Raw genomic sequence first — 13,706 nt, 5'->3', positions numbered from 1 at the left:
GTGCGAATGGTTGGTTGTCCCCGTGTGGGCTGCGATTGACTGGCAACTGATTCAGGGTGTTCTGTGCCTACTGCCCGATGACTGCTGGGATAGGCTCCAGCACACCCGCGACCCCCCTTGGGAGGACAAGCGGTACAGATAATGGATGGATGGATGGATGGATGGATGGATGGATGGATGGATGGATGGATGGATGGATGGATGGATGGATGGGTGTTGTTTGTTTGGTGTAACTTACATAGAAATGTAAAAGTGTATCGACATTACTGTATACTGTACTCAATCACTTTTTCTGTAATTCACACCCCAATAACATGTCTAATAGTTTCTTTTACAAAATTAGTGCTGTACTGCACAGGAGGTTCTTGGCTTATGACAGTTGTGACACGCTGACAGGTTTTCAAGTTACAAAAAGCACACAATGAACAATTAAGAATATGTGTTGTTGATTATGGAACACATGAAAGCATGTTGAGTTACTGCCATATTTATTGTTGGGGCTAAATGAAAAACATCTATAGAAGTGCAATTTTTACAAATATTTATTGTAATTATGACTTAAATACTATGTAATAATGAACTCCTTTTTTTTTTTTTTTACCAGGACAAAGTCTGCTACAAAAAAAAAAAACTGTTTTAAACCTTGGAGCCCCTTTATGGATTATTTGAAAATGAATTTGTAAATTTAAGCAAAGTTGATGAAAAACGTATTCAATTCATACAATTTTTATAATAATTGTTTTCTTATACCTATGAACTTCTCTCCGCCTCTTTTATATACTTGTAAAAGGGGAAAAAGACACATTGTGTGTTTTTTTTTACTTAAGGACGAATGGAAATATGATTGCGGTTGAATGAAAGAATATCCAGGTTCTAAATCCAGAAACGGACGAATGACGAAGATAGGGTCAATAACTGTCAAACACTATACTGTTACAGAGGCAACAACAAAACAGACTGTAAGTCAAGTCTGCGTCTTCGTATCCGGAAACAAGGCAGGTAGGCCTTCAACATAAAAGATATGCAAGGAGTCATTGCTATTATTTTTCTGAGAAATTCTGAACGTTTCGAAGACCATAGACGTTTGGCAATTTTTGCGTTAGTCCTTGTTGAGATGGTGGATTATGCCGATTTATATTTTGCACCAGATTCGGTCACCATTATGTGCGAACGTGTGGAACGGAAAATGACTTCACTTTGGTAACTTGACAAACAGTGGCACCACAACCACCACCGGTGCCTCGTAGGTCCTTCGACCCTCTTAAAAAAAGGATATGATAAAAATACCGGTAAAGTGCAGCCTTTCTTGGTGTGCGCGCACTGCGCGTAGCCTGGAACCTCCGGGCTCCGTCAGAGCTGCTCTGTCACAGGCGCCCGGAGAATGTACCCCCCAGTAAACTGGAAGGTGCCAAAGGCAGACCGGCTTTTATTCAGTCACGTGAGTAGCCTTCTCCAGGAAAAAAATACATCACTTCATACGGTTCTGTCTTTGCTTTTTGCCTCCCCATTGGAAAACCGATGACGAGATTTTGCGATCATCACATAACATTTAGTAAATCTAGCAATTATAGTATACTGCAGATCGCGGGCATATCAGCAATTGACCCACGGTGCGTAATTACCACATTTACTAATGAAGTTAGGAACGCTACCCTTTAGCTCCCATGACGTCACTCACGGGCTTTCCTCGAGCGAAGGGTTGCTTTTATTTTGTCCCCCTCTCGATCCTCTCTTTTTCTGCCTCCACACCCCTTGCTGAGTGCTACGGCGATGTGACACCATGGAGGGGTCAGTGTATAAATGCGTCTTGCAGATATAGTATAATCTCTAAATGCTGTTAAAAATAAATAAAAATCCTTCTTCGGTTCAATTGCGACAACTGTCATTGAGCGTCAGTGTAAAGCTGAGCAATGACAAGACAGAATGCTACTCCCATCCCCGCGGTAATGCATTATTTGTGGGGCTACAATATTTTTCAACAATATTTCATTTTCCAATAGTGGATATACGTAAATGCTTAATTTGCTATGAGATTTTACCCTACCCTCGTGATATCTGATACGACCAGGAATTTGACATTACCTTTAGAAACTAGAAACTGCTTGTGTATGTTAAGCAAAAGCCAAAGCTTGGAACTTAAAATCGCACGCACACACAGTCAGGGCCGGTGTTGTTCCGTAAAATGCAGCCATGCCGTAGAATGCACCACCTGACAGGAGCACGCTCACGTCACTTTTTAAACAGCGTTCTGTTGTAATGGTAAACTCAGCTGAAAATCGAAAGTAGCTGAAATCGTTTCTCTCGGCCGGTTGAAAGTACAGGTTAGTTTTCCTTACGATTGGATGGATTCAAAAGCATGCACCTTTAATGATTTTGCCGTCATTCAGGCTTTTCAGATAACCAAAAACAATGGCTATAATTGACTGAATATTTGCCGTCCCGATAATATAATTTCCTCTATCTTGACAGTACTGTACAAAACGACAGTGCAATGAATGCTTGCTACTCCATTCGCTTTGTTGTCATGATTCAATGCTCCTGTTTTTTAAAATATGAGATGTTTTTTTTCCACTTTAAGACGCTAATGAGTGGTTGGAAAAATGAATAAAAAAATGAAACATATATTTCTCACAATTCCGTTGTAAGATGTGTCAAATTAGAACATTCACAAATATTGGTAGTCAACCCAATTAAATGTGCCTGAGAGCAAGCAGGCTTTTCAGATAACCAAAAACAATGGCTATAATTGACTGAATATTTGCCTAATGAGTGGTTGGAAAAATGAATAAAAAAATGAAACAGATATTTCTCACAATTCCGTTGTAAGATGTGTCAAATTAGAACATTCACAAATATTGGTAGTCAACCCAATTAAATGTGCCTGAGAGCAAGCAGTATACCAATCAGCCAGAAGAGAGAGTATTTGGTACACTGAATAATAAGTTTTAGACTAACATTTAAAAAAAAAAAAAAAGATGTTGGTTGCGCGCATTCAATTCACGTTTCACCTTTATGAATATGATTTTATTTTGTGCAATATTTATGTTGGTGAAACATGATTTTAATGTGTGCGCCCAAATGTCAATTTATTAAATGTAAATTCAACATTTTTTCATTGTATTATCATTTTTGGTAATATTTATTGGCATTGCTTTAAATGTTAATGCATGTTATGTTAGTTGGTCAAGGTTAGTTATCAATTTATTATTTATATGCACAACTTCCTGATTTGAAAGAGATTCATTCACCCACTGAAGATTTTATCTGGATTTTACACAAAGATCAGGCAATGTTTTTCTTTTGTCACTTATTATTCTAACAATCAAAGTTTGGAAGTTCATCAGGATGTCTAAATCCTTACATAGTCACTGGCAATGCAGTGCATTAAGTGTTTGTTTAGGTTTAGGACTTTCAGAAAAATCTTTAAAAATAACAGGAGAAAATTGTGGTATTGCAAATACGTCTAAGTAGTAACAGAAACATACTGTAAATTTCAAAGAGAGCTTTAGATTTACTCCTTTCACTTTTTTGCACAAATGATACTGTCACTATTGTTTTCACCTCTTAGTTTAACATTAATTAATGTATTTACGTGTCCTTATTTCCCGTTAATATGATTTTTTTACTAAGCATTTAACGATTTCAAATTTTCTTTTGACGCCCCCTAGAGTCTACGGCACCATTAGCGTCTGCCTAACCTGGCTCAAGGGCAAATGGGATAAGTCAATTAAAAAAACATTTCTGTGTTTGCGCTGACCATTTCCACAAGACCAAACATATGAGTCTCCTACACGCCTCTGTGTTTATGGTATCATCATCTGCCCTGTAGACAGGAAAGTGAAACTGTCAAAATTATCTTACCCTGTCTGTGTTCTATGTCGTGTTTGGGTCACACAGTAATTAGGTTATGCATGCAAATTTCTTTTCCTGATCACTATCCAAAGTACATTGCTGTCAGTGTTTTCATCTACCTGTGTCTGTCCTTCTTTCTCTCAGTTGCTAATCAGTTATCTTCTCTCGACGTTGCATTTAGGCATGAGCTTGAACATGTTTATTACATAAACTTGCACTATCGTTGCCAATTTATACTGCTAATTATTTTGAATGCATTATTTATTTTCACTTATTTTCATTTTTCTTTCCACATTATTATTGTATAAACTGCTTTTCATTTCTAAAATTATCTTCCTCCGATAAATCTGGTTTCTGTACTTCGAAAAAAACTAATTAGCAACCATGTTGAGAAGGTTGATGTATAAAAGGGGTAGGAAAAACAAGCACTAGCTTCTTCCTTTTTTGAACATGTTGATTTTATGTGCCTTATTGGCATAACATGAAACTATGTGAAAATGTGATAAAAATGATGTTGTGTTTGAGCGATCTTATGTTCAAAAATGAATTTCACTTCACTTATCACTTACATTTTTGTTTTTGACATTTGAGGTCTTATTTTTTCAGTTGCATGTTTAATATTTTCAGATTCACATCTTTTATTTGTCAGTTTCAAATCTTGTTTAATTTTCAAATCTTTTTTTGCGCTTTAAATCAGTTTTTTGATTTTCATTCTTTTTACCCTGATTGTGGCATGGGGAGGGAGCGTGCAATCATGAGTGACATTTGGTGTAAAGTGTGTGAATATAAAAACAAATTATGTCGATTTTGAAAGACATTGTCCTATTTAGATGGTGAATCTTAATGACATCTTTTTCCATTTGACCTATTTTAGACTCGGAAAGCTTGGTCAATGGGAATCATCAAGGCAGTCCAGCACAGTCTTCCCAAGAAATTGGTGAGAGAATCCAGTCAGAGCACAGTGCGATTGTAAGCTCTATTGAAAAGGACCTCCAGGACATCATGGACTCCTTAGTCATGGATGATCTTGAATCTTGTTCCTCTGAAGACAAAATACCTCCTGGGGGCCAACCGGTGACTCATTCACCCCTGTTACCCATGGTCAATGGTGGGGGCAGGTATTTGCTGTCCCCTCCTACGAGTCCTGGGGCCATGTCCATGGGATCCAGCTATGACAATACATCGCCACCCTTCTCCCCTCTCTCTTCTCCTTCAGCAGCCAGCAGTGGTAGCTTTACGAGTCCATCTGGTGGAGCACCCCAGGACCACATTTCTTCTCTGCCACCAGTGCCTGCACGCTCCTCCAGCTACAACTTCACCAGCCATTCGCAACTTGTACCCCAGCCACGGACCAACCTACCTAACTTTAATGGTGGCGGCGTAGGTCAGAAGGTTCAAGAAAGCCCCAGACTGCAAAGAAAGATCTCAGGGGAGGCACCCCCAAGCCCGAAGCTTAGTCGCAGAGGATTATGCCAAGATGGGTTGGACAGTCCCAGAGAGACCCCATTTTTATCTTTGAATGAATCCCCCAGTAGCAGAAATATTGTGCCAAGTAGCCCCGCTTTCACTCCCAAGTTCCCAACATCCGCTTCCATGTCCGCTCCTATGAGGACCAAGACAACCACAATGCTTCATGACAGACCTGCTAGCCCTTTCAGAGAGCAGACAGCCTTTGCCGATCGCTCCATCACCTCAAGCCCATCCAGGCAACTCTGCCAACCTACAAAGGCCTTTCAGCCACCTCTCGATCCCGTTGTCCATATCATTCAAGGCTCACCGTGCCAGCAGCTGCCAGAAAGCCCTCGCATGATTCGGCGAAACATAGAACTGAATGGCGGAGGAGGTAATATGAGAGAACTTCCACCTCTAAGTCCCTCCATTGCTCGTAGAGGCGTCCCAGTACTCCCAGGGGCCCTTCCAGGAACAGTACAATGTACAACCCTGAAGACACCTGATAGCACCTCTGGTCTGGGCACACTCATCTCAGAGAGTCCCAGGCTTCAACGTAAGACTGGAACTACAGCTGTTGATTTGACTGGCAGCTGGGGAATGCGAGCCCGTAGTCCTTCACCCACCTCTCTGATGATGGAAAGTGGCATGGGAATTCGAAAAGCCAACTTTGGCAATTCTCTTTCATCAGCATATAGTCTTGGTTCCCTTCCTGGCTCATCACCCATGTCCAGTCCCAGAATCAACAGGAAAGTATCAACAGGGCGACCGGGGATGAGGGAGAGAAAGAACAGCATCTCAGAAATCAGCGACAATGAAGACGAGCTGGTGGAATACCATCGACGACAGAGGGAGGAGCGACTTCGAGAGCAGGAAATGGAGAGACTGGTGAGTGCAAAACATCTTTTGAGGAAAGTTCTGTCATACGAACACATTTACCAAGAGCATAAATGTATCACAAACTCTTGGGACTTCTACATTACGCCATGGTTGACGAATTAGATTTGGTGTTTGTTTTCAGTCTAATCTAGGGTTGAATCTCAGGTCCATTATGCAAAGCACCATTGATAAACTGGTATTGAATTGTAAAATAGGACTATATTCGGATGCCCTGTCTAAGCTCCGCGCACAGGAAAGTGTATTGTTTGCAGGTAACGTGTTGTGTTTATAGAGGATGAGTCAGAAATTTATGAATGTCTGTCACTTGGCAGTTAGCTATCCAAGGTGTTGCTGACATGCAGCCTCGGGCTTCAGGGTCCCAGGATGTTCCCATAGTAATCACATTGTTTGCTGGTTCCTAAGCTTTGCAAGGGGGGGGGGGGGGGTGCTGGATGGTAGACGTCATGAACCTGTCTGGTTCTGATTAAAAACACAACGGCAACAATTAAATGGTTTAATTTGCATGAACGTGATTGTGTAGATTGCGTAGATTGTGCAAGTTTTTCACTAGCCTGACCTTGGTGCAGGCAGTGTGGGTTCAGTTCAGTTCAGGCTTTGTATTTATAAGGTTCCAGTGATTGACTGGCGTCTACACCAGGGTGTGGTCTGCCTTTCGCTCAAAATCAGAAATGTCAAGCTATCCCCTTCAGAGATCTTGTTTTATGCACTGACACATAGGCTTGCCGGGAAAATGCCATTAGGTTACCCTTTAATTTCAAAATGGAGTACTTTTTGTTGTCATTGCAGAACAGACTGTAAAGTGCAGCACCAGTCACCATTTGATAAGATGATTATAGATGATAACTAACATTTAGTGATGCTGTTCATTGCATTTATGTTGTGAATATAGAGTTGAACTTGATCAAAACAAACCGAATCGCTGCACAAGAGCTTGGAATTGCAATCCACAATGGTACTGAAAAAGTGTCATCTTTAGTTTCTCTGCGCTCAGGAATTTTATCTTGACAAGAAATGCATTTCAGCTGTGGACACAATGAAGAGTGATTTGTCAGTTCTACCTTCATACAAAAATATTGAGATAGATATGTGCAAAAGCAAAAAGTTAAGTACTTAGAAGGTTAAGATCCAAAACTGTACATGTCACGTATAGATGAATAACGGGACTGGCAACAGCTGCTTGAGATAAAGAGTCAAGGTTTCTTAGCAGCATAGTTTGTTATTATATTTTGCTAATGATGACACTCGCAGCTCTTTGAGAAAGCAGGGCGTGAAGCTGCAGGGCCTGCAATTAGTCACAGTTGATACACTGTCACGAGATATTTTCTCGCCTCAGAGCGTATGCTTTTAAGTCATTTCACACAGACCTGTGACTCCCTACACAAATGATTACAAAAAACAATTTAGATGAGTGTTTTAGCGAGGTTGGTTAAAGAAAAAAGGAGTTATTGTTATTGTGATGTCAGTGGGAGTAGACAGCTTCGAGGAAAGAGGATTGCAGAGGGTTCTCCTTAAAAGGAGGCACTGGCTTACTGTATCTTGAATTACTACGTTCAGGTTTTGAAATGTTTAGGAAGTTCTTAATATATCATAAAAAACAGAGCCAACAATAAGTATGAATTGCCAACAACAGGTTAGTGGAGGACCATTGTTCATTTGCACAATGTTATTTGTAATTCATGACCTTTTTTTCTGCAGAAATGTGTAAATTTGGTTCTTGCAGCACCCCTGCTGAGCTCTTGTGGCATGTTTTTGCACCACGGCACCCTTGTTCAGAATAATTAGTATATGAATACGGAAGGAGAACAATTTGCTGAAGTTAAGTATTCATCATGATAATAACAATTCTAAACTGTCAAGTGTTGACAAAAGATAAAACACAAAAACAATACATTTAGAGCACGATCACAGAAATAATATTTTGACCCTCTCATGTCTGATTAAGTTAAAACAGAAAATAGCAAGCTAGTTTGTGAACATTTGGGAGTTGTGATAAAGAGCATTGGTGTTTTCCCCTTGGGCCTACTGGTAATCCCTCGCTGATAATAGACTACCAGAGATTAAGTCCAGACTGTCCTGTCTGCTCCTGTGTTCACCACATGACACCTTATCATGGCAAAGACTCTTGGTGAGTCTGTGGCACAAAGTCTCACACTCATGTAAATTCACCTTCTGTCTGGGCACCACAGATGACCCAATATTTTCCTGGATATTTGTGATGTTGAGTTAGGGCCATGCTGAGGATTTACTCACTGAGGGCAATTTAAACAAAGAAATGAATGAAAAAACAAACAAATGAAGATATGAATGACAAATGATTGAAGAATGCATAAATAAATAATAAAATAAAATAAAATAAAATAAAATAAAATAAAATAAAATAAAATAAAATAAAATAAAATAAAATAAAATAAAATAAAAAAAAAAAAAAAAAAAAAAAATTAAATTAAATTAAATTAAATTAAATTAAATTAAATTAAATTAAATTAAATTAAATTAAATAAATAAATAAGATTAAATTGAAAAGAAAAACAATTATAGTGTGTCATAATTTTTTTTTGTCCTTTATCATTATCTTGCACCACCAATTAAACTACCTGTAATCTGTCTCTACTCATGTCTTTGCTTCCAATTCAAATCACTTGTCAGTTTGCTTGTCCAGTGGGATGTCACAAAGGATGGCATCCATTAAGATCCATCCATCCATTTTCTATACCGCTTGTCCCCGCGGGCGTGCTGGAGCCTATCCCAGCAGTCATCGGGCGGTAGGCGGGGGACACCCTGAACCGGTTGCCACCCAATCGCTGGGCACACAGAGACGAACAACCATCCATTAAGATTAGTAAACCAAATATAGTGTGTACCTCCACACTCTCAAACAGAACATGACATAATGCATTCCAACCCATTCAAATATAACTCGCTTGTGTTGTCCACTGAAACTGGCACCCCTGGGAGATAACTATAGCTATAACCTATGTGTGAAACTTGTCACAGGAGATAAAACTTATTGGTGGGGATGAGGATTTTTTTTCAAATCTGGCCCGTGTGGATTTTACCCTTTTGGAGTAAAAGCTTATTAAGATTACATTTAACTTTTGTCGGCGTTATTTAATAGTTATTGTCCAGTTTGGCTCATCGGAAATTCTTTACATTATCATATTTGTTCTAGTTTTACTAGTGTTTGGAATGGCTGCAGTGTAAAAACCTCTCCACTAGAGGGTGATATCTGCCCATTCTTACACTCAGCGCTCGTTGTGGCATTGTTGCAGCTCCGTGAAAATTTAACAAGAGTGAATAAAAATCCTCATTGACCAAAATGTTCAATATATATCAAAATAGTAGAGCCAAGTTATATTCCGAGAATTTGAAATACATGTGACCTTCTAAAATAAAACAAAAAGCTTATAAAGTTTTATTATAGAGCATCAGAAGATGTTTTCTCATTAATTTTCTTTTTTCCCCTTCATAACAAATGCTTGGTTTACATTGTAAAGCGTAATAACAGTGTTGAGTTAAGCTTAATGTTATTTTTAGACCCAATCAACAAGAGCTTTCCCAATTAAAAAAGTCTATGAAGATTGGGGGGGGGGGGGGCAGTTCTCCACATCTCCCAAAGTAACACAGAGTGTTCAGTCATTTTTACCCTGGGAGCTTTGCAGACAAAAACTCAGAAGCAGTTTTTTTTCCTGTTGAGTTAGTTCTGGATTATCAGTCTGTCATGGATTCGTATTGTATTTGTAGCAGGCTACAACCTTCACTGAGAGGAGGCCAGAACAGGGAGCGGGTAATGATTTATTTGCTTGCCCTACCAAAACAAAAGTCAGGTATTTTTACATACATGGCTGCACTAATTAAGGTAATTGGATGCATTGCTCTTATGATTTTTGTAGTGTGATTGGATTTAAACTATCCCATAGGTGCTTCTGGAGTCCCTTTAACCATTCTATATTTTTGCTTTTTTGGTTTTAAAAAAATACAATAAAATAATCATAAACGAATGAATAAATAAATACAAACCTAAAAACACTGCAACACCGTTAATATGCACTAGTCAACATTTAGTGCCGATATAAATAGATAGATAGATAGATAGATAGATAGATAGATAGATAGATAGATAGATAGATAGATACTCTATTGATAAGTAATACATAAAATGTAAATTTCTAGAGACTATTGAAAAATTCCAGCCATTAAACCTATGATTTCTACATACCATTTTTTTCCATGTATAATGCGCCCCCATGTATAATACGTACCCTAAAAATGGCATGTCAATGCTGGAAAAAAGCCTGTACCCATGTATAATACGCACCCGAAAGTTTTATTTTTATTTTTATTTTTTTAAGTCCCAATGATTGTCACACACGTATCTGGGTGTGGTGAAATTTGTCCTCTGCATTTGACCCATCCCCGTGTGATTTTGATCCATCCCCTGGGGGAGAGGGGAGCAGTGAGCAGCAGCGGCGCCGCGCTCGGGAATCATTTGGTGATCTAACCCCCCAATTCCAACCCTTAATGCTGAGTGCCAAGCAGGGAGGCAATGGGTCCCATTTTTATAGTCTTTGGTATGGTCTTAACTAGGCTGGATGTATTTTTTTGTTGGCGTTGATTTCTCCGACTGCCCGTAAAGGCACCACCGCAATCAGTTTAAAATGAAAAGAGAGGAAAGAGACGTGCGGACATGTGAGGCGGCTCTGTATGGGAGAGAAGTTGAAGAGGAATAAAAACACCCTTGGAAACCAAAACCAAAAAAAATTCGGGTGCGTATTATACATGGGTACAGGCTTTTTTCCAGCATTGACATGCCATTTTTAGGGTGCGTATTATACATGGGGGCGCATTATACATGGAAAAAACGGTAGTTTCTTGAAATTAATCCATATACTAACTAAACCCTCCTACTCACTGTTAGTAGACTTCATTAGCATCTCCTTCCAAAGTGTGGATATAAATATTTAATCTGATAATTTCATGTTTACAGCAAATTGTTTAACTTGCAAGCTGATGCAACTGTATGCACATCGTACAAACTTCTCACTGGAGCCCCGGAACAATAATCAAGCAGTAAGGCTGCATATTTCCCAAGAAGCGTTTAGGGAATGAAAAAAAATACAACTCTCGTACAGCCTTTAATCATTGTCTTTGATCCTTCATGCAAATGTGTGTGACGTGGTGACTGGAAGCAAGATTTCATTTGAGGGCATGAATCTCAGTCGAATGGGAGGTTTCAGCTGTTTTAATGGCAGGCGCCCCACTGGGAGCAACAGCTTCATGGTTTTATCCTGACATTAGTGCCAGTGACATCTTTAAGGAGGATCAGTATTATCTTAGTATCCAATGGGGTTGACTTCCACTTGAGAGGCTAATATTATTGTTATTCGATATACAGTCAAACCTTGGTTTTCGACCACAATCCGTTCCAGAAGGCGTTTTGAGAAGTGAATCGTTCGAATTCCGAATCTATTTTTCCCATTACAAATAATGGAAAAAACGTAATCCGTTCCAAGACAAAAAAAACCCCGCCTTTTTTAATCATTTTTTCATTCGCGCATTTTTGTCCGATCGCGCAACTGCAGCACACGGCCGAACGTGCAACCGTAGCGCGCCGCCGACCGCGCAACTGCACCGCGCTGGTCGCATTATTGTGACAGAGCCGTCGCTGAAATTTAGAAAATATTAGTCCTATAAGTCCTAATGTACTTTCCAAAATTTTAGTGGACTTCAGTGCGCATGGAGCTTAATTTGGTTTGATCGCGCAACTGCAGCGCACCAGGCGCTCACTGTCGCATTGCTTTAAGAGCATCTTTGTGTTTTAGGATGGCTTTACTGCTCCCACTTGCTTTCTTTGGAAGCATGATTAGGGGTTAATACAATCCTCAAAGTAACGAAAATAAAATACAACGAACGGAGTCAGTCGGCATCCGGGTCGCGCGGTCGGGTTTTCTCGGGTCCTCTCGGCTCACCTCGCGAGGTTCAACCTCCGAATGTTTGTTCGACAACCGAAGCAAAAAATCTCAAAATTTTCGTTTGAATTCCGATTTGTTCGATAACCGGAACGTTAGAAAACCGAGGTTTGACTGCATAATTTGTATATTGTTATATGGGCCTGTGGAATAATTTGAACTGCAACTGACGACGAGTCTGACGCCAGCGGTGCGCCGCACACGCGCCGTTGTTTACATAAAGGACGAAGGATTCGATCGATGAATTTAATGATTTGGAGTGATACAGATTGTTTGATAAAATTGTTGTTTTCCGTTTTTTTCCGTGTATAGTGCGCAAAATTTAACTAATTTATTGTCCTAAAATCTGGGGTGCGTATTATACATGGGTACAAAGAACATTTTTTTAAATTATTATTATTTTTTTTTTTTTTTTTTTTAAAGAAAGTCATGGTACAACAAAACCAACAACAGGACTGACCGACAAAGTCGTGGAACAAAAAGACAGGGTGACATTACCAAAGACAGGAACAGAATGACAGTAACACATGCAATGATCCAACGGTGAGCGAGGGGCAGACAGGACTTAAATACAAAACACGTTACATCGATTGAGGTGGCACAGGAAGAGAGGGGCGACGCGAACAGAAACTATGGCAACCTAGACACATAGCAAAACTGGGGACGAGACATGACAAATCTCCCCCGAAATAAAACTCACCTTTCTTCTTGTTTGTTGTCAATCGCGCATCGCATTCAGCCATCCTGCCCAACACACTTAGTCAAAAAAATCCATAATTGACGACACATCGTTTGATGCGATGGTGCAATCCTTGATGGTGTGTTATTGTCAAATATTGTTTGTTTTTAATCTCCATCGCGGACCGGACGTCATACGGAGGCCGCCATTACAGATGCGCAGAACGGATGCGCAAGACACGTCAGCTATATAAAGAGCGAGAGTCGTTTTCTTCCTATTAGTTTCAATTCACAGTTTAATTAGCAGTTTCAATCAGCAAATAACAAAATGCGTATTACAGGTAATATTTTATTTCACAACACTTTGCCTTGTTCCTTTCGTCTCTGCTGTTCACTTCAAACACGCTCCATACGACCGCAATGCTCTCGTATCAGACGCTTGGTCGATCACCACCTGCTCGTTTGCTGTCTGTCACAATGTAGCCTACACAAATCCGAAACATTTGTTGCGGCTCCGAGTCACGACAAGGGGCAAGTTTTGGTTTCCAAGGGTGTTTTTATTCCTCTTCAACGTCTCTCCCATACAGAGCCGCCTCTTTCCCGTGTGCGCACGGAGCGCGGTGGTGCGTTTACGGGCAGTCGAAGAAATCAACGCCAACAAAAAAAATGACATCCAGCCTAGTTAAGACCATACCAAAGACTATAAAAATGGGACCCATTGCCTCCCTGCGTGTGTGACGATCATTGGGACTTAAAAAAAAAAAAAAAAAATTAAATTTTTTTTTAAAAAAATTCATAAAAATTGAGTGCGTATTATACATGGGTACAAGCTTTTTTCCAGCATCAGCATGCCATTTTTAG

The 13,706-nt window shown here is 39.7% G+C and overlaps 1 protein-coding gene across 11 annotated transcripts in view; it reads left to right on the top strand.

Moving 5' to 3' along the window:
- The window catches only part of phldb1b (pleckstrin homology-like domain, family B, member 1b), a 122,731-nt gene that overhangs the window by 71,187 nt on the left and 37,838 nt on the right, over positions 1-13,706 (top strand). For all 11 annotated transcript variants that reach the window (XM_061281570.1, XM_061281575.1, XM_061281574.1 and 8 more), the window contains one exon: positions 4,727-6,189. In XM_061281570.1, the coding sequence (XP_061137554.1) occupies positions 4,727-6,189 (1,463 nt within the window). The remainder of the gene's footprint in view (positions 1-4,726; positions 6,190-13,706) is intronic.

This window comes from Syngnathus typhle, linkage group LG6, assembly GCF_033458585.1.
Source record: "Syngnathus typhle isolate RoL2023-S1 ecotype Sweden linkage group LG6, RoL_Styp_1.0, whole genome shotgun sequence".
Taxonomy (NCBI): domain Eukaryota; kingdom Metazoa; phylum Chordata; class Actinopteri; order Syngnathiformes; family Syngnathidae; genus Syngnathus; species Syngnathus typhle.
The sequence above is the reverse complement of the archived record's forward strand: the minus strand, read 5'-3'. Positions and strand labels throughout refer to the sequence as shown.